This window comes from Mustela nigripes, chromosome 2 (assembly GCF_022355385.1).
Source record: "Mustela nigripes isolate SB6536 chromosome 2, MUSNIG.SB6536, whole genome shotgun sequence".
Classification (NCBI taxonomy): Eukaryota; Metazoa; Chordata; class Mammalia; order Carnivora; family Mustelidae; genus Mustela; species Mustela nigripes.
In genome coordinates this window covers 51409088-51430789 of record NC_081558.1, presented here as the reverse complement: position 1 = coordinate 51430789, position 21702 = coordinate 51409088, and the positions used below count along the sequence as shown (strand labels likewise).

Genomic DNA, 21702 nt, shown 5'->3' with positions numbered 1-21702 from the left:
GCGCAGGGTAAACTCGGCGCCTCGGCGCTGTCAAGCTGCACTTTCGCCACAGATCCCCGCCCGTCTGCTGAGTCTCGAGAGGCCATTCTCTGAGACTCAGAAGAGCTCCTGGACACCCCACATGGCTTCTCTAGCACCTCCATCTTAGAGTTGAGTTTCGATAGACGGAAGACGCGATATTCGGGATCCGGAGTGGTCGGGCCGTTTGTGGCGAATCTGCGGACACGGACGGTGAGCACGGGGCTGGGCTTGAGGAGCCCGCCCTTCTCCCTTCCCCCTCTGCCTCCTCCCTCCCTCCTGCTGGCGCCGCGGCTGCAGTAGGGACCTGGCCTTGGTCTCCGAGAAAGGCGGCGAGGCGGGGCTGGAGCCACGGGGCGGGGCCGGGGGCAGGGCCGGGAGCAAGAGGGACGCAGGCTGGAGCCTGAGGAAGGGCTTGGAGTTATGGGTAGGGGTGGGGCGGGTCTAGCAAAGAATAAACCAGTCCATGGGGCGGAGTTTGCGGGGGAATGGGCGGGGACATTTGTAAAGCGGGCCCGGGTAAGAAGAAGAGAGGATGAACAGGGGTGAAAGGGTGGGGCTAAACAGAAGAGTGGGCCTCAGGAAAGAAAAGGAGGGGCTTTAGTTGGGCCTGGAAGGCGTTGGGCTGGGGAGAAAGGACAGAGCAGGGAAAAACGACGCGAGACTGAAGTGAAAGGGCGGGGCGTGGAGAAGGTAAAGGGGCGGGGCTGAAAGGAAAGGGCGGGACCAGGTTAAGTATAACGGGAGTGGCTGAAAGAAAGGGAAGGAGCTTGGGCAAGGCAAAGGAGCAGACTGAAGGAAAGGTATGGATCTGAAGGAAGGGACCGAATTTGGGGAGGTGTAAAAGGCTGGTGAAAAAACTTGTGCACGGTAAAATGGGATTCAGATGCTGGGAACCCTGTAGGGTTGGCGGGGAAATGCTCATGGCTGTGGGTGGAAAGTTGGAAGACTCAATACAGATTATTGGTTTTAATATGACTGGGCCATTTGATAGCTATGTGAACAAGTAGCAAGTTGTAAGATTCTTCCTACGTAAAATTCCATGTTTATAAAAGAGAGCTCAAAAACTACTGTCAGTTCTTGGGGGTTTTGGTGAACTTGTGTCCTGGGAAGAGTCCACTTGTTAAGCAATGCTTGTTGAGCCTCTTCAGTTTTGCCATCCAAAGAAGAGCGTGAAAGGGTCTTCCAGGGTTCTGGGGCAATGCTCAAAGTAAGTAGAAGCTTCTACTATATCTTAATGCAAACCTTGCATTCGACCTACTATAATGTATGAATTTTCATAAGTAATGTTTTTTGAAAAACATCCTAATAGAAGCAACACTCCAGGAAGCTGTTTGCTGGTTAAGATCTTGGGATCTGGAGTGAAACTGATGAGTTCTTTTCAAAAAGTGATTTAACCTCTCTGAGCCTCAGTTTCCTGATTTATAAAGTGGAGATAAAATATAGTGCTTACCTTACAGGATTTTTGTGAGGATTAAATAAGAGTATGCTTGTAAATCACCTCCATATGTACCGAATACTCAAGTATTTAGCTGTTTTTATTATCCTCATTAAAATATTCAGAATGGGGTGCCTGTGTGGTTCAGTTTGTTAAGCGACTGCCTTCTGCTCAGGTCATGATCTGGGAGTCCTGGGATTGAGTCCTGCTCAGTGGGGAGCCTGCTTCTCCCTCTCCCTGTCTGCTCTCCTCTTGCTTGTGTGCTTCTTTGCTCCTGTGCTCCCTCCCTCTCTCTCTCTCTCTCTCTCTGTCAAATAAATAAATAAAAATCTAAAAACAAAACAAAATATTCAGAATACATGGATCAGAACAGAGTTAGAGTCATTGTAAAGCTGACCCCTTTTGAGGTCAGGAACCCCTTTGAGAACCTGACGAAAGCTATGGGCCTCTCTTCAGAAAAAAACAAGTGCACAAAGTTTCATTTATCATTTCTTAAGGTGCTTGAAGAATGTCTGAAGAAGTGATTGGATGGGAAAAATAAAAAGAAGTGATTGGATGGATGGGTGATAGGATGGGGATGGACCTTAACTGAAGCAGTTTTTGCACACTTCTCTTGGTATGGCCCCAGTTCCCCAGTTCCCCCAGGCTCCTTCCCTGAGAACCATGAGACAGAAGTGGAGTAAAGATCAACTTTATTATTGGCACAAAGGCAGGGAAGTGGTGACAGTGCCAGGCCTTTCTGTGGGTGAGGGGACAGAAGGCTCAACTAGCTAGCACTGATCCTTCAAGCTGGACTCAGTAAGGTCCAGGGCTCCAGGTGCCTCTGGCTTTCAGCAGAAGCAGTGGGTGGGCAGGTAGGCAGACTGCTAGTTACTGAATAGGTAGGCTCCTCAGGACTGTTCTGGAGCTGGGGTTGGGCTGGAGTTGGCAGGAGGTGGGGGGCGAGGTTGGATATCCCTGGTGCGCATGTAGGACAGCAGCTGCTCTGGGATCTCAGCCAGCACGTCCTTGGCTAGTCGGGCCATACTCAGCACCTGGTTTCCTGACCGGTCAACATAATCTCGGAATGGGACGAACTGGGACAGGCACAGACAATCAGGTGTGGGTAATGGCCAGGGAAGAGAGGAATGGGAAGGGGAGCACTAAGGAGGTTTCCTCTTTGACTCCTAACATCTCTTTCCAAATATAACACTATCTCTTCCCACCCCTATCTCGGACAGCTTTCTACATTTGCTTTCTCCCCATCCCTTTTCTATTCACCTTCTATATACCTTCAACCCATTCCTGTTTGGCTTCACACAGTACTGACACTGCTCTCGCCAATGTAATTGGCCTTATGTTACCAAATCAGTCCAGTGGGCAATAATTGTCAGTCTTCGTCTTGCTTGACTCCTCTTTAGCTTTTCATTACATTTGACTATAATCTTCCTAGACACATCCCACTCTTGACATACCACACTCTTCTGGATTTTTTCATTCCTTTCTGGATGCTCCTCCCCCTCACCCCCATTCCTCTGGGTCTACCTGATCCTAAACCTGGTCACTTCTCTCATTTCTCTCCTGGGTGATTTCATATACTTCCATGACTTTAAAAACTGTACTCTGATGACTTCCAAATTTATACTCCCATCCCTGGCCTTTTTTTAAAGGTCTAGAGCCACATATTTAGTTGCCCATATCACATTTCCATTCACTTGTCTTAGATATCTCAAAGTTCGCAACTGGCCCTTTTTTCCAAATCTGTTCCTCCCCCTCCCCAAGGGAAGGCTTTCCTTTCCCATTAAGTGGGACTATCACTCAGTCAGTTGCTCAAGCTAGAAAACAGAGTCATCCTTGCAGTCTTCCTCCCTCCCCATAACAATTTGATCGAAGCATCAACTCTTTTAAAATTTTCTTAAACAATCTGTTGAAACTGCTTCTTCTCTCCATCCTCACTGCTTCCATTCCTGTCCAGATCCCTGTCATCTCTCCTCTACTATTTCAGAGGTTTCCTCACTGACAGGTCTGTCTACTTGCTTTCTTTCTCAACCTGCTGCTATTGATCCTCCATGCAGCAGAGCTCTTAAAATGCAAGTCTGACCATCTCAGTCCCCTAGGTAAAATCCTTCAAGAGGTTTCTAATTCTTTAGTACAAAACTACAAATCTTCATCATAACCAGCAAGGCCTTGGCCCCCTCTTCTTCACATTTCCTGGAATCCTGCCACCCTGGCCTATTGCCTTTTCCATGTTTGGGCTAATTCTTCTGAGCCCCAGGGCCTTTGCATGTGCTCCTTCTCTACCTACAATGTTAGGTAGAGCAACTCTCCTTTAGGTTTTAGCTCAAATGTCATTTCCTTATAGAAGCTTTCCCTGACTACCCTGCTAAGTCAGGTCCCTGTTATAGGCTCTCATATTGGCATTTGCTGCTCCTCTGGAGCACTTAACACAATCTAGTAAGCTATTTAGCTGTGTGATTATTAGTTGTCTCCACTAGAGGGCGGGGGCTTTGAGGATCTCCTATACTATGGATCCAGAAAGGCTGCAGCAACCTGCCTGTTCCTCAAAAACAATTTGTTCAATGAATGCAGAACGGCTGAAAGAGTAATGGGGAGAAAGGTGGATGACTAAGGAGACAGTATGGGAGAGTGGCTTCCAACTTAGCCTGTCTTTCCCACTGTGCCTTTTGGCTCCATGACTTCCTCTCCCTGGTTAGATCTACCTGAACGATGTCCCGTTCTGCATAGCGTCCCCTGGAGGACACGCGCACATCATCGCCATCCAGCTCTTCCATTGCTGCAGAGAAGACACCCTTTAACTGATCGCCCTCTCCCATTCCTGCCCATGCTACCCCGTTCCTTGTTAGCTCTACTTTGGGGTCATCATGGAATAGTTCGTGGGTTTTTTTGAGTGCTAACAAATTTTAGGCATTGTTATGGAGTTGTTATTATGCCTTACTATGCATTCTACCCACCAAGGAACCCCAAGAAGGAAGTATTCATATCAACAGCCTTGGTTATAATAAGGAAATAGGTTCAGAGAAGGTCTTTGACTTGGCCAAGGTCCAACACAGGCACCCATTTTCTCCTTTATGTGATTTGGACCTGGGTGCCCAGATCCTCCCATATTTTCCCCCGTTCTTGGTCTCATTCATGGACACCATTGATCCTACTCACCTTCAAACATGGCTGGTCCCACACCAACAATAATGATAGACATGGGCAGTGAGGAGGCCTGTGAGGGAAAGAGGTTGAATGGTTGGGGTGAACAGTCATAACAATGGAGGTACCTGCTGGGGACAATTCTCTGTGCATGTATCATGTTTCTGCACATCTTGCAAGCGGAAGCACTGATTCCCTTTTTTCCAAACTATCTTTTCAAGGATGTCTGCATATCAAACAGCCTTGAAAGATATAGTGTCTTCCTTTGGAACAAAGGGCAGTTTTGTTTCTCACACTAGAACAAAGGCAGGCATGCTTACTGCCCATTATAAAAGATTCAGATACCCTAAGCTAGGATTTCTGACCTATAATGCATCCCACTGTGGGTCCAGGTGTCATTCAACCCTCTTCACATCATTTTGTGGGAACTGGGACTTACAATCAAAGTAAATACTGATAATTGAGCTACTACTATGTCTGAGAATAACACAGTTCTTTGTCTCTGATCCAGGAGTCTTATGTCTTCTGCTAGCATCCATTAAACTAAAGGGCTAATTTGTTAGCTTGCAAGTAGAGTAAAATCTCAAACTGTTCACAGTTATTAACAGTGCCCCTTTTTGCCAATCCCTCCTCCTTAGACTCACACTGACAATGGCCTCCTTGGTCTGTGTCATGTCAGAGATGACCCCATCAGTGATGATGAGTAGAACGTAGTACTGGGAACCATCAGAGATCTTGGCTGCAGCCCTGGTTGAGAGTCCATGATCAGAATCCAGCTGAAAGCCCAGACAGGCCAAGGGAACACCCTACTCCTAAACCTTCCACCACCAGTGTATAAGCAGTAGGCAAGGATTGGGGTTTCTGAAGCTCATGCTCCTTCCCCAGACATGGACGCCTGCCTCTATCTGATATCCCTCCAGTAACATTTATCGAGAACTTACTATGGTAGTTACTGTGTTATAGTAGGCACCAGAGGTACACAATGAGAAAAAACAAATTCATCCCAGCCATCTTGAGGGAGGACATGAATCCCAGAATCACAGAAATAGCTGTAATTACTCTTGTGACGAGTACTGTAATGGACAGGAACACTGCTATAACAGTGTCTAGTAGGGGGTCCTGACATTGTCCAGCAGGTCAATGAAGGTGTCTTTAAGGAAATAATGTCTAAGGATGAAGGAGAGGCTAAGCAAAGGGGAAAAACAAAGGGAACAGCACAGAAAAGGGCCTTGTGATGGGACTGAAGGAAGCCCACTGTGTCTGGAGCCCAGAAAGCAAAGTGGACCATGTGGCTGAGATGGGGTAGGGGCCAGATCACACAGGGCTTTGACAGACCCTAGAAAGATTTGGTTTTTATACAAGGGCAAGACCAAAGGCTAAAGGCCTTCTTTCTTCCCTTTTTCACCCATTTCCTCTTTCTTCCTTCTCCTCTCTGCTGGCCACCTCCCATTGCCTATGCTGCTGGGTCCTTAGCCAGACTAACAGCTGCTCCTAAGCTCCTTTTTCCTTCTCTCACCATTAATCTTTGAATCCAAGATTTGTCTATCTGAGAAGGATTCAGAAGTAATTAAGTTCAGTCCCTTATTTTAAATATAAGAAAAATGAGACCTTCAGAGAGCACAAAGGTCATGGTACCTCCTGGTCTCTTAACTTTTAGTCTTAGGCCCTTAGGTTGGAAAGGACAGAGTTGCACTATCCAGTAAGGCAGACCCTGGCCATATGGGACCACTGAAATTTAAATTACATTAAATAGAAGTAAATAGGGGCACCTGGGTGGCTCAGTGGGTTAAGCCTCTGCCTTTAGCTCAGGTCATGAAGTCAGGTCCTGGGATCGAGCCCCACATTGGGCTCTCTGCTCAGCAGAGAGCCTCCTTACCCCTCTCTCTGCCTTCCTCTCTGCCTACTTGTGATCTCTGTCAAATAAATAAATAAAATCTTTAAAAAAAATAGAAGTAAATATTTGGTTTCTTGCTGACCCAAGCTCCATTTCAAGTGCTCAGTAAAAGAACACAACTAAGCCTAAAGCCTGAGCTCTTGATTCCTTCACTCTCAGTTCCTGGCCTTTTCTTTGGATACACTCCATAGACATTGTACATTCTGGTTGTAATATACTGTTTACTGTTTCCTGAGCTTGCCCTTCTGTAACTCTGTGTTTTTCACATGTTGTTCCTTCTGCCAGGCCTACTCTGCATCTCTTTCTCTGATAAAGTCCAACTTGCCCTCTAGACCCATTCCCCTCTGAAAGTTAGGCTCCTTGGGTCTTTCAGACTAGGTTATACCCACCCCTCTTCTCCCTCTGCCTTCTAGGATACCACCCACCAAGATAGGCTGTCAGCCCTTCCACATGGGTTTTCACATCCATGAGGGTACCAGCACGTGTGCCCAGGGAGACCCAAGTTCACAGGATACCTGGAGCATCCATTCTGCTGTATGATCTGGTGGATAAAGCTAGATGACTCGACATATACTTAAAACACCTTTTTTCCCCCTCTAAATTAAAGCACACATGGACACAGAATGAGGAAAATGTAAAATTTGCCTGATTTTTAAGATAAATATGGTGGCTTCAAAGACATTTTCAGCCTTGTTGCTTTCAGCTGTGCCCCTAAGAGTCCCCTGAGGGAAGCAATCACTTGCCTTTGCCAACAGGCAACTTGGTGGAAAAGTCTGGGAAGCTCTAGCCTATGGAAAGTAATGATTTATTTATATTTCTGTCTCCTGCTCCAAGGCAGGAGCTCCCAAGGGCAGAGACTAGATGTGATTCATCTGTAAGTCTCCAGTGCCCCAGCAGAGAACTGAGCATACAGCAGATGCCCTTTGAATAGTAATAATGATAATAATAGTAACAGTAACAGCTAACAGTTATAGCAGTTATGATGTGTCAGGCACTAAGTGCTTAACATATATTAACTTAGTTAACCCTCACAAGAGCCCTATGATATTGCTATTATTATTGCCATTTTACAATTGAGGAAACAGGCATAGAGAGGTTCAGGGTCTTGCTCAAATCCACACAGCTAGGGAGTGGTAGAGTGGGTATATTGACTTAGCTAATCTGGCTCCACAGCCCACATTCATGCTACATTGCCTCTTTATTGAATGTTTATTCAATGAACGAATGAATGAACTAAGATAAAATTAATAAATCTGTTTGATAATAACAAAAATATGCTTGATCTCCAATATTAAGTGAAAAGATCAGTAGTGAAATATTAAATGTATTTTTAAATTAATTAACATTTTTAGTAATCTCTACACCCAGTGTGGGTCTTGAATTCAGAACCCAGAGGCCAAGAGTCACATGTTCTTCTGACTGAGCCAGCCATGCGCCCTTGCATGTAACTTGACTGCAATTATGGATTCATAAGGAAAAATACTGTCAAGAACTGTATATACATCCATATTCCCATGAGCCATATTCTGGGTGATTTCTTATTTCATTTCTCCATCCTTGAAAATTTTTTTACAGCAATGTTATGTTACTTTCATAATTGAAAGAAACTATTATCCTTGTTATGAATTACATAAACAATCTTTATTAGGGAAAAGGGAAGTCTATAGGCATATAAATCTCCTTGAAATCCTTCCATTTGTATTCTCTTTTTTTGTTTAATCTTTTTACTTTCAAGCTTTCTGAAGTACTTTGTTGTAGCTGGGTCTCTTCCATTCAGCATTTTGTAGGGGTTATTTATTATTTCATTGTTTTATTCAATCAGAGAATCTATTTCTTTTAATAGGTGAACTTACCCAATTTAATTTTAATGACATATGTTTAGTTTTAGTTCTGTCATTTTATTTTATTTGCATTTTAAAAAGTGACTTGATATGTGATCTTGTTTTTTTTATTCTAAAAATTTGGAGTTTTTTAAAAGCTTTTATTTATTTATTCATTTAAATAATCTCTACACCCAATGTGGAGCTCAAACTCACAACCCTGAGATCAAGAGTCACATACTTCTGACTGAGCCATCCAGGAACCCTGGAGTTAGTCTTCTATTTTTAGAAGTTACTTTTCTATTTTTTTTTAAAGTTTTATTTTATTTTATTTTATTTTAAAGATTTTTATTTATTTATCAGAGAGAGAGTGGGGGAGAAAGCGAGCACAGGCAGACAGAATGGCATGCAGAGGCAGAGGGAGAAGCAGGCTCCCTGCTGAGCAAGGAGCCCGATGTGGGACTCGATCCCAGGACGCTGGGATCATGACCTGAGCCGAAGGCAGCTGCTTAACCAACTGAGCCACCCAGGCGTCCCACTTTTCTATTTTTTTAAATCTACCATTTATTGAGCACTTACTATGGGCCAGACACTGTGCTAATAATTCTTACTTTGTTATCTAATTTTAACCTCCCAATAATCCTATGAAGAAGTGCTATTGTTTTCTATTATTATACCCATTTATAGGGATAAAATGGGGACTTAGGCTGAGTTGCTTAAGGTCACATAGTTAGTGAGGGGTGGAGCCAGGTGTGATGCCAAAGCTTGTGCCTTAACCATTGTGCTATAGGACCATCTTTCTTTGCCCCAAACTTGAGGCCTCAATTGTTGATGCCAGAGAGTGGAGTTGGTGTAGTTTGTTGACACCTTACTACCCCAGAATAAGGCATTTATCTCTTTATTATCAGAGCCTGGACAACACTGAAAATTTTACTCTTTCCCCAAAGCCCAGGTTCACCCAAGAGTGGTCTTAACTGTCCTTGGAAAATCAGTCCCCTGCCTGGGTCCCCTCATTCCTTCCAGCCCCCACCCAGTTTCCTTACCTGGCCACCTGGTTGATGACAGGAGCAAAGTAGGTGGGCCCATAGAGCTGCACTGTGCGCAGGCTCTGAAAGTAGCTCTCCAACACACCTTCAATCCCTGCACAGTTGGGATCCTCATCATTGTTGTTCTGTCGGGGAAGATGCTTTGTTGGGCTGAGCCATGCAGGGTATACCCAGGAGTACTCTGATCCCAGCTCACTCCTTTTTTTCCCCATCTTTCTCTCTCATGCTCCCCTCCAAACTCCAGTCCTGCTCCCCTCCCTGCTCTGCTCCCCTCTCATAGTTTCCTGGTCCTCTGCAGGTACTTGACCCTGAGAAGAAATTCACCAATTTGAGTGGACCAGATGCCAAGGCATGGAGTGTAGGCTCTGGCCTATACTATACCAGGGGAAACTGGTGGGAGATCCGTCCCTCTGGAGGCACTTTGGCCCCAAAGCCATAAGCTGGAAAGAGCTTGTCACTGTCATAGTCCTGGATGATTTCTCCTACTGCCTTGAGGGCCATGGCGTAGGCGCTGAGTTGGTAGGGACTCATGTAGTGCAGGGAGGTGGGCTGCAGAGGATTCCCTGTAGGGACAGAGGACCCCCAGCCTTTTGGTCACCTTGATCATTTATCTATTCACCTGTCCATGTATATGTCTATCCACCTATCCATTCACTCACTCTTTACCCAATGTACTCCCTCATTATTTTTCCCAGTCATCCGTATGTTCATTTTCCCCTCTATCCATCTACCAATCCCTATATCTATCCATCAATTTATCCACTTACACACATATCCATTATCCCATCCACTGAGCATAAATTCATCTTTCAATCTACTGACCTAGTTCTGTCCATCTTCCTCTCCATTCTCATATCCAGTATCTATCCAACTACCACCCACCCATCATTACTATTCATTTTAATTCATTCTGTCTGTCATTCTGTCTTCAAATGGATTCATCCACCTATCCACTCATTCATTATTCTATTTACCTGTTATTTCTCCAACTTAATCATCAGTCCATTTGTCCACCTGCATACCTAGTCATTCATCCACTTGTTCAACCTGCTGTACTCACTCACTAACCCATCTACCTACTTGTTTTATTCATCTATTTACCTACCCAGTTATTACTCACTCATTTACTGCTTCATTTCTCCTTATACCTCTATTATCTCCCATCCATTCATTTACTCATCCACTTCCTGAGGTATTTCTCCTTTCAACTTTTTAAAATTGAAGCCCTATTTTCTTTTACCTTCCATCCCCTATTATACCCAATAATCTCTCCCTGAAACTCCTGTCCCAGTACCAGCCTGGCTAGGCTTTGCCTTAAGCCTGGGCTTACTGGGTAGGTGAACTCTTGACCAACTGAGTCACCCAGGTGCCACTGGGTAGGTGAATTCTTATCCCCAGGTCAGAATCCAGGCCAATCTCTAATGAATTCCTTAGAATTCCTCCATACGCCATCGCCCCCATCCATGCCTCACCATTAGATGCTGTGAAGTCAATGGCTACAGTGAAGTTCAGCTGTGTCCTGTTGGGGAAATAGATGGATTGAGAAGTGAGGGGCAAATACATATTATATCAGGATTTCTCAAACACTAGTGTGCATATGAATCACCTGGAGATAGTGTTAAAATGCAGATTCTGATCTGGATGGTCTGTGTGGAGCCTGAAATTCTACATTTCTAACAAACTCCCAGATGATGCAGATCCTGTGGTCCATAAAGCACACACTATCAGTAGCAGAACCTACTGTGTGACAAGTGTCTGTAATTTACGTTATTTAACTTAATCCTTACTATAGCCCTGAAGTAGTATTTAACATCTCCATTTTGCATCAGAGAAAAGTGAGCTTCAGAGAAGCAAAGTACTTTTGCCAGGCCTGCCTACCACTACTGAGCCAAATGGAATGTCCCCTTTGGTCTGCTTGGGTTTTCCCTCTCTCTTGCACTCTTCCTGTTGCCTGGCCATGATTTTTATCTGGACCACAATCAGGTTCTTGGGGCCATTGTCCCGCATCTTCCCATGGGAGGGAAGAGGACTGGAAGCTAGGTATAAAAGTCAGCCTCATGAAGAAAACTAAGAGGGTGAACATTATTCATTTTACAGAGCACTTTATAGTTTGCCAAACGTTTAAAAGTTTATCTCCACGGACCCTAACCATTCATAAATAAGAAAACTGAGGCTTGGAACTGGAAGTAACTCAATGCTGATCTTTCAGCCCAGAACTTGGCCTGTGACTCACCCTCCCTTGATGTAGTCAACAAAAGTGAATTCAGAGTCCACAGAGAAGGAGAGCAGTGTCACCTGGAACAAAGAGACAGCCCTGCTATTTTGGAAAGGGCAGTTGGGTGGCAGAAGGCAGAGAGGCACATGATTCCACCCCCTACCCCACACTCCCCAACCCTATCTAATTTCTGAAAGGGCAAAAAAGAGGAAGCTGTCAGAAGCAGATTTTGATTTCCAAAAGTGTATTAAATTGGGAAATACAGCTTAAGTTTTTTTTTTTAATTCTGCAAAACAGTAATAAGCAAACAGTTTTCCTCAGGTGAGAAATCAAAAGAAAAAAGAAACTTAAATGAAGTCCTTGGACCCAACATTACTATACCCAAGTAATCCGTGCTCACAGCCTTCCCCCAACATTTGTCATATGTAATGTCAATGGGAATAGAAACAGAAGGATCTAGGGAGGGCCAGAGCTCCAGGGAGTACTCACAGTTCCTGAATTGACATATTTCTTCTTCTTACATTTCTTCCGAGGATTAAGTACCTAGGTAAAGAAGAGAACAGTGAAGGTGGGAAACAGAGGAAGGGAACTACAGACTAAGCATACCAGGATGGAAGGCCTGGGCAACCTGGACAGGGCTGGAGTTCTCACCTCATACACTGTGAACTGGTTCTGGGCCTTGCTCAGCTCCCGGTAGCTGGTGGTGAACTCACCGATGAAGTCATGGCTGCAGTGAGGCCAGGGGTGGGTGAGCAGTAGCTACTGTTGACTTGGAGCCAGCCCTGAAACTAGTCTTTTGTTCCCACTATCCCCTGCCTCTACTTGGGCTGCAGGGCACTGGGGTTGGGGCCAGAAGAGAGGCCAAGTTAAGGGCGAAAGAAGGAAGATGTAACTGAGAGGGTCAGTTGTACTCAAGGTCCTGGCATCTATTATCACCCTTCTTGACTCCTAAGGCCACTTTGGGTTCCTAGTGAATGTACTATGTATTAGAGAAAACAGTTTGAATTAACTGCAAGAGAAGACAGTACTATGTGGGGCAGTTCTACCTTCCATCCCGGTCCCAGTCGTACACATCAATCTTCACTGTTCTGCAATGCAGGAGATAAACATAGGCTAGCGTGTATGATAAATCCTAGAGACACCCTCACCTACTTAAACACACACAAATCATCCTTCCATACACCCACCTGTTTTTCCTTTAACCTTTCTCCCACCAGTCCATCCATCCTGTTTATTCATTCATCAGTCCCTGCACATACCCAACTATATTGCTGCTGCCATTGTTTCTTCTATTGCTCTTTGTACCACTATTACTATTCTTTACTACTTGTTGAGTCTTACTATATTCTAGGCATTGCTACTAGTGCTTGTGTAGATTGACTCATTTGATTTAGGAACCATCCTATAAAGTAAGTACTTACTATAAAGTAAGTACTTTTATTCTTATTTTTGGATAAGGAAACTGGGATACCAAAAACCAGTAACTTGACTAAGGACCATAACTAGTAAATGATTGAGCTGAGATTTAAACTCAGATATTCTGGTTCCAAAGACTTTGTTCTAAAGTACTATGCCTAAGTCCTCCTGTATGTCCATATATCTGTGTTGCAGTTAACAACTCTCTATCCATGAAGCCACCCATTTACCCATACATTTGCCAATCTAAAAACCTTTTAATCCCTTTCTTTATCTACCCATCTAACTATACGTCCAGGCATTCACTGACTTACTGATGTACCCAAGCATCCATCTCTGTGTCCATTCAGCTCTCTAACCAAATACCCATCTATCACATTTGTCCATATGATCATCCATTCATTTACAATATCCATCCATCTGTGTGCCCATCCATCCTTCCACCTACTCACCTGTCTTCATACTGTCCATTTATTAATTCATATGGTCAGCCTATCCATCTACTTCACTTTCATTAATCAACTAATTAATCTACTGATCCTTCCATCCATCTACCATCCATTTACAAATCTACCTTTTGCTCTACCTATTTATCCTCCTGCTTTTTCAGTCATCCCTCTGCCTCTCCAACCATCTAATAATCTCTCATATACCCATCCATCTGTTTGTTCATCCATTAATCCATCCATCATTTGTCCATGTAATGATCTTCCCATGAGTTCACTTATCCACTTATCTGTTATCCATTCATCCATCTCCCCTTCTACCCATCCACCAGTCCTTGTACACAGCCCTCCATATACCTATCCATCCATTCACCAGCTTATCCAACCATCTGACTCTCCATCCATGTATCTTGTGTATTCCTTTGTTCATTTGCCCTTTCATCTACCTATCAACCCATCCATCCTATCCATCTATGGGGCCATCCATTTGCTTCCCCATCTACCTATCTCTATGCCTAAAACTCTGTCTCACCAAGAAGGATCCTCCAAAACTATTGTGACACTTCCGCCAGCATATTGGGCCTCAGGAATCCCATTCTCATGCCCTTGTTCCCTTACTCCCTAATTTACAGTGAAGCAGACCTGTCATAGTCTCCATTGCACAGTGCCCGCACAGGGATGCTGAAGGGTTGCCACACAGGATTCAGTGTGTTTTTCACAACCTCTGTCTTGTGGCAAATGGTGAACCTGGAGAGGAACAAGAGGACTGGAACCTGCCTTGGGGGCAGGACTGAGCCCAGAGATAGGACCTCATACTCTTGGAGATTCCTGGGATTTCCCCACTTGTTGAGCACATATTGTGTGCTGCCTTGAGTAAATTCTGAATTCAGGTCCTAGTAGAGTCTAAGACGCCCCACCTCCAGCCTGAGAGCCGTAATGGGCCCATGGGCACAGTAGGGCAGGGGTAGGTGCCACTGGAGAAGACATCGACTCACGTGCCATCTTCATTGCTCCTATAGAACACAAGGAAAGGGTCTGACTTCCCAAAGAAATCCTTCTTGTCCAGCTTGTTTGCACACAGTTGCATGGTGGCAATGTCCTAGGGATGAAATTTGGCTGTTGACACCCAAATTGCTCATAGCCTCAAACAGTCCACTAAAGATAGTTTAGGAGAGAAGGAAGCCTTGTGGGTCTAGCATATGGCCCTTACTAACCCGACAATTGCTAAGCTCCTCTGCAGTCAGCAATATGGTCCCACACTTCTTGCCTGGTACACCCCTGGAAGCAGAAAAAGCCTCTTTGTGAGGGGAGGGAGAGTAGGCAATGAAGAATGGGGTAGCCAATCTGGGATTAGGTGGGACAGGGGATTCACTATGCTGTTTTCTAACATTCTCCTAAATGTATCTCTTTCTGCCCTGTGTGGTTCCTTGTGGGGAAGGGCCTGACTTTGATAGGGAAGGGGTCTGTAGTCTGAAAGACAGGGGCTAATCTGGCCTAGGTGGATATGTTATAATGGTAGTGTGGGAAAGACATAGGATTTAAAGTCCTGAGTAATTTATTTCCTCTTTGGGGGTCCTAGTTCCCTCTATATGAAATGGGAATCACGCCAACTTCTTGGGGTTGTGAAAAGATCTGAATGAGTGCATGGAAGGACAAGCAATTGGGAAGTGTTATTGATATGAAGGTGATTAAATTTCTCAAAGCAGACCTTGGTATCTACTATATGTCAGGCACTGTGTTAGGTATGAACTAGCCAGTTGGCACTCTATTTCTGCTAGACTGTTCCCTCAGGGAGCTTCCAGAGGGAGGTGGGATGTCCAAGGCAATAGGCAAGTAGAGTATGATGTAGCAGTGCTGAATGAGGAAGAATTTCTAATCAGACCCAGAGCAAAAGGCTGTTTTGTTAGATCAAAGATGATGTGCTTTCTGAAGAGTGAAATAAAATGTGAAGAGTGAAATAAAAAAGACAAGGGAAGCCTTATCCTCTCCTGACCCAAGAAGGGACACTTCCATGTATTTGAAAAGTACATATTAGGACACTCATCCCCAACTTGCCTTGCCTTGGATCTCCAAGTGGTCAGGGACCTTGCTGATATGAGCCTGTGAATCCTGACTCCAAAGGGTCCCAAGTGTGGCAGAGAGGAAGCTAGGTCAGGAGTGTTCTGGGTTCAAGACCTGGTTCCAACTTACTAAGTGATTTTTCTCATCTTTGACATGAATTGTGGAACTATTTCTTTCACTACTTTAATTTTTGACTCGTTGTGCTTTAAAAAGAGTGTGAGGAGTATAGGGACTCTTCACCTGCACACCCAGGACCAAGTCTTACTGCTTTCTCTCTATTGTCTCCCTAATGTTTTCCCTCACCTCCTTACCCAGTGTGAGTTCCAGTCAATGATTATAATTGCTTCTTTGCAACCTACCCTTTATCTACTGCCTTTCTGTCACTTCAGTATACTTATTGGCAGAACCACAGCCCTAGTTAAATCCAGTTCTCTGCCTAACCTGTACTGCACATGTGCAGCTGAATAAGGCCAGAGGAAAACACACAATCTTGTTAACAGGTCTCACTTTTTTCTTTCTTTCTTTCTTTCTTTTTTTTTTTTTACTTCTTATTTATTTGAGTTATCTCTACACCCAGCATGGGGCTCAAACTCATGACCCTGAGATCAAGAATCACATGCTCTACTGACTGAGCCAGCCAGGCGCCCCCAACTGGTCTCATTTTAAATGCATGACCGAAAACCTCAAGAGGGTCCTTAATCATACTTTACTCTCCGGTTCTGCTAGAGGGCAGTTTCACTCCTCCTCTCTCCACAAACCTGGAAAGCCTCCTCCCCCATCCTTACTTAGCCAGTGACCTTGTTTCCTACTTCACTGACAAAACTGAAGCAACCAGAAGAGAATGTCCACAGACCTACCACCACACCTACCTTGCCTTCAGTATCTTCACCCACGCAACTGTTACTATAAATGACTATCCGTGTGCCTATTTATCCCTCTACTGTGTGCTACATTCTACACCCTCTTGCCTGTACATGGACATCATTCCAGCAATTCTCTCCTTTTTTTTTTTTAATTATGTCAATTTTTTCAGTTTATACTGGGTCATTCCCCTTAACATACAAATGTGGTATAATTTTTCTCATGTTAAAAAATGCAAACCTAGGGGCGCCTGGGTGACTCAGTGGGTTAAAACCTCTGCCTTCGGCTCAGGTCATGATCTCAGGGTCCTGGGATCAAGCCCTGCATGGGGCTCTCTGCTCAGCAGGGAGCCTGCGTCTCCCCTCCCTCTCTGCCTGCCTCTCTGCCTGCTTGTGATCTGTCAAATAAATAAATAAAATCGTAAAAAAAAAAAAATGCAAACCTATTCTGACCTCACTTCCTTCCCTAACCACACCTCTTTTTCTCTTTTCGTTGCAGCAAAACCCCTTGAAAGATTTCTTGACTTTCAATTCCTCTCTTCCACTCTATTCTAAACCTCTCCAACCAGGCGACCACCCCCACCTCTTCCTTCAGAACTTCAGACCTGCAGCAGCATTTGACATGGTTGGTCACTCTCTCCTCAATACACGACCTTCACTTTGCCTCCAAGATAACACCCCTTCTTTTGGTCCTCCTCCTAATTCATAAATGCTCCTTCTCAGTCTTCTTTTCTAGTTCCATTTCATGGAGTCTTGGTGTTTGGTCCTTTCTTTCTCTGCTCACTACCTTGGTGATTTCATCTAGTCTCCGGGTCTGAAAGAGCATCTACAACTCATGTATTTTACTGCCTATTTGACATATCTGACAGGATGTCTAAAAAAATTATCAAATTCAACAGGAGTCAGACTGAACTCCTGATTAAATCCCCCCACAATATACATCTCCCTCCTTTTTTCTTTTCTTTTTTTTTTTTTTTTTTTTTTTTTTTAAAGATTTTATTTATTAACTTGACAGAGAGAAATCACAAGTAGATGGAGAGGCAGCCAGAGAGAGAGAGAGAGGGAAGCAGGCTCTTTGCCAAGCAGAGAGCCCGATGCGGGACTCGATCCCAGGACTCTGAGATCATGACCTGAGCCGAAGGCAGCGGCTTAACCCACTGAGCCACCCAGGCGCCCTCCTTTTTTCTTTTCTTTTCTTTTTTTCTTTTTAACCATCTCATTTATGGCAACTCCATCCTTCCAGGTGTTCAGGCCAAAGGGTTTGGTGTCATCCATGACTCCTCTTCTCCTCTCACATCCATATTCAACCTGCCAGGAATCAGTTGGCTACACTTTCAAGTTATATCCAGATCTGACCATTTCTCTCCTTTACTGCTGCCACCCTGGATTACTGTAATGGCTTTCCAGTGGGATACATGCTACTCTCTTCACCTGCCCAAGGTTTATTCTCAATCCAGCATTTTCATTTTTTGAAAACATAGTCAGATCATGTCACTCCTTTCTTCAGAGCCTTCCAGTGACTCCCAACTCAGAGTAAAAGCTAAAATCCTTACAGTGGCCACAAGGCCCTAAACTGTTAACTCTCCAATCTCATCTCTTCCTTCCTCCTGCTCACTTGGGTATAGCCACACTGGCCTCTGTGCTGCTCTCTGAACATATCAGGCTTTTGCCCTGGCAGCTTCCTCTGCTTGGAACATCCCATATCCAGGTATCTGCATAGCTCATTTCCTTACTTCGTCCAGGTATTTGCTCTAAAGTTACCTCTCCATAAAACCTACTCAACCACTCTGCAGAATATTGCAAGTCCCACCACTCAGCCTTTACGATCTTCCTAATTCTGCTCTACTTTGCCTTTTTCCCATTGCACTTGATGTCTTCCAATATATTATATAATTTACTTACTTGTTGTGTCAATTTTGTACAGTTTCTCCCCCACCTTCTATAGTATAAGTTCCCTGAGGGCAGGAACCTTTGTTATGTTCATCTTTACAACCCAAGTCCCTTGAACAGTCGCTGACATAGAATATATGCCCAGTAGTATTTATGGAATGGATGAGTCTCTGGTGCCTAGCACAGGGTATGGCATACAAAACATGTTGATAAATATTTAGTGAGTAAATGTAATGGAAATTCCAGGGGTATTGATTAAGTGAGAGTAAGCTTCCCAGAGGAAAAAAGCTTAGAAGTGGACCTTAAGGGTAGATTCAGACTTAGAAAAAGACTGAGATGAGAGAGACAGAGACAGACAGATAAAGACGGGAACAGAGAGAGGACAAAACAAAACGTATCAGTCCTGAGACTGACTTGAATGGAGCCCTGGACATTGGTCTTTCCCAGGAGGGTGATGAGAGCCACTGAAGGCTCCTGACCAGGGGGAGTCTCAGCCTTCACTGCTATTGGGTCAGCAGCATCTTTGGGAGGAAAATTTGGAGGCACCCACCCTTTCCCCAGCACCCCTTTTTGTTCAGCTTACGTGAGGGTTCGCTCTACACGGCTGCCCTGGCCTCCGATCACCTCTCCCAGGGCCAGGAATGCTTGTCCCAGGAAATCCTGCACCAGGACATGGAGTCAAGAAGGCCAGGAGGGGCTGGGGATGCAGAGTCCCAGCCTAGCCCTGGTGATACTGCTGCACCAACCAGTGTGTTCCAGGATGGCAGAACCCTAGAAACATCACCCTGCCCATGCTTTAAAGAAGAGGGAAGGAGGTCCCCAGGCCAATTCTGCTTCTTGTTTCTGCTGTCAGTTTAAGTTGCTCTCCACAATGCCATCCCACACCTCACCTTCCATTCCACACCCCACCCTCCCAAAGCCAGCCCCGTTCAGCCTCACCTTCTGTGTGTTCCAAAGGTGGCCAAGAGGGAAGAGGAACAATGAGTAAAAGGCATGGGTGGGAAACCAAGAGGCAAGAGCAGGGGAGGAAGGGCAGGTAGCTGGATTTGGGGCCCAAGAAGTTAGAGTTGGGGTTGAGGTGTAGGAGGGTTCTAAGGAAGGTCGTTTAACACACTGAGCGCCTCCTGTGTGCGTGGCCAGTCTGCGAGGGGATGTTCGCTCACCGGTTTGGAGATGTTGGTTTTGGAGTCAACGTTGTATCTGGGAAGAGAGTAGAACCAGCGTAAGCCGGGGCTGGTGAGAGACAGTCTAGAAAAGTGGTCGAGTTTTGAATCCTGTTTAAAATTGTGAGGGGCAGCCTTGGATCCAAATTCAGTCAGGTTCTCCTTTAGGGCAGGAGTCAGGTTCACAGAGAGTCAGGGACAAGGCTAAGTCTGGGGCCTGCTGGGGATGGAGTTATACCAGGGCCTCTTGATGGAGCCTGAGCTAAATTAGGGTGCAAAGCTTTGGGCCCAGCCAGGTTTGGGAAGTGAACTGGATTGGATCTGACCTAAGGACAGGGCCAAGCTAGAGTTGGGGACAGAGCTAAGACTAGAGTGAAGGCCTTCAGAGTGGGACTAAAGGCCTGGTGGAGGAGCCAGGCTGGGAGGCAGGGTTGGGGAGGAGCCTGCCAGAATCTTGTGTAGATCCAGGTTCGGGGGAGGGGGAAATCCAACCCAGGATTCTGGGCGGGGCTCACACATCAAAGCGCAGGTTTTGCTTTTCCTCAAAGAAGTAGTCGAGGACGAATTTGCGCACAAAGTCTGGGTTCAGCGTGTTGTCGATCACCTCTGTCCGGCCAAACTGGATAGGGGGCGGAGAGTAAGCATGGGGCCAACCAGCGGGCAAGTGATGGGGTGGGTGGGGGGCAGCTCTTGGCTAAGAGAGGGCTCTTGGACTCACCTCTCGCCACTCCTGACTGGCCCGGCTCTGCGTGTAAAGCATCACCACTGCAGGCGAGAGTGGAGGCGGGGAAGGTAGGAAGTCAGGTTGGCCTGAACCTCTCCCCACCCCTCAGTCGCGCCCGGACCCTAGTTCCCCCTCCCTTCCCTGGCGCCTCCTACTGGGGTCAGACTTGGAGAAGGTGTCGAGGTCCAGCAGGTTCCTAGAAAAGGCAACAGACAGACGGACAGAGGATGGGTCATTCTGGAGCCCAGTGCTTGGACTCTGACCTGAGCCGGGCATCCGAAGGAGACATGGGGCTCAAATCGCATCTCCTTCACCCATTACTATACCCAGTGGAGAGTTGTTAGGGGTGGGATGGGGAGGTGGTCCGCGTTGTCAGCACCCTGGACAGCACCAAAAAAATATCGGCTCAAGACTTATTATCTATGCTTCCACACTGTCTTCAAGGGTCCAGGAAAGAGGGTTAGCCCCAGAACTTTGTCCTCCTGGAACCTAGATCCTATTGGATCCCCGCGACCCGTTCCTTGAACCCGCAGGCTGAGCTTTTATTTGCGGGTGGAGCTGTTCAAAGAAACCCCCTCCCTGAACCCTCCATAGTCTCCCCTAAGTCTGAATCTGAGATTTTCCGGCCCTGGATGCTTCTTTCCCCCTGGGATCTGGCCCTTGCCCGCTCTAAGCCCCAGAGCCAATTGGGGCAGGGGCAGTGCCTACGCCCTCCCCAGCGTGGTGGCTCACCGGCAGGACACGGTAATTTCAATCTTGGTGGCCGGGACGCTGCGCTCAGAGGCTCCACTGAGAGACATGGCTGGTCGAGTGGCCGGAGCTGCTGGAGGCTGTGAGAGAGGGGCTGCCAGGGCTAGAGGCGGCTGCAGTGGTGGGGTTGGTTCAGGTGCCGCCGCAGTAGCGGCGGCGGTGGCGGCGGCAGCGGCGGCGTCTGCACTCCTCCAGCCCTGCTTGCACTCCCGCGGATTGCGCCTTGACTGTGGCCGCCGGGCGGCAGCGACTCCAGATGGTAACCTAGCCCCGCCCGGCCCTGCAGGCGGCCCCCGCCCCATTGGAGCAGCCTCAGCCGGCGGGGAACCTTACCCCAACCCTAAATCAAGCCCATACCTTGGGAGACTCCTCCCAGCCCGTTTCACCCTGGCGAAAACAAACACCCCCCCCAGAACTGTCCGCGGTGCTGAAGGGTTTGGGGCGTCTGGTGGGAGTTGGGGACACTTCCTCTTCCTGAGCTGCTCCCTTAACAATCTGCTTTTTCCTCTTCCCACTTCCGCCCTACCTAGGTCTCCAAATAGAAAGAGTTTTTCGTTTATTTTTATTAGCTGTGTGACCTTGGGTGAGTTACTCAACATCTCTGTGGCTCAGTCCCATCTACTTGATGTGTTGTAAAATTTTGATATAATCCACATAAAGGGCTTAGCTCAGGGAGATTGTACACAGTAAGTACTAAAGAAATGTTCACCAGTATTATTTCCTTCCTCTGGGCAATCACATCGATGACCTCTTTTGTGTTGAGCCAGAACTCACAAAACGGCAGCTGTGATAGCACTCTGAAAAGCCCTTTGCCCATGTCTTT

The 21702-nt window shown here is 46.0% G+C and overlaps 1 protein-coding gene across 2 annotated transcripts; it reads right to left on the bottom strand.

Moving 5' to 3' along the window:
- Positions 1 to 2138: 2138 nt before the first annotated feature.
- On the bottom strand, positions 2139 to 21283 carry CPNE9 (copine family member 9). Of its 2 annotated transcripts, XM_059390243.1 has the most exons (21): positions 20862 to 21283; positions 20285 to 20325; positions 20124 to 20170; positions 19921 to 20024; positions 19406 to 19442; positions 19182 to 19184; positions 18826 to 18902; positions 14646 to 14709; positions 14427 to 14530; positions 14074 to 14178; positions 12616 to 12657; positions 12221 to 12296; positions 12059 to 12112; positions 11588 to 11649; positions 10827 to 10873; positions 9736 to 9917; positions 9352 to 9479; positions 5239 to 5341; positions 4610 to 4667; positions 4156 to 4229; positions 2139 to 2532 (listed from the first exon to the last, which is right to left on the bottom strand). In XM_059390243.1, exons 1-21 carry the CDS (start codon positions 21179 to 21181, stop codon positions 2347 to 2349), a joined length of 1914 nt encoding a protein of 637 aa, XP_059246226.1. In that variant the 5' UTR covers positions 21182 to 21283; the 3' UTR covers positions 2139 to 2346. The 2 variants fall into 2 exon arrangements, with proteins under 2 accessions (XP_059246226.1, XP_059246225.1); XM_059390242.1 differs by lacking the exons at positions 14646 to 14709; positions 19182 to 19184; positions 19406 to 19442; ... (2 more) ...; positions 20285 to 20325; positions 20862 to 21283 and having other exon boundaries at positions 18826 to 18888.
- Positions 21284 to 21702: the final 419 nt, after the last annotated feature.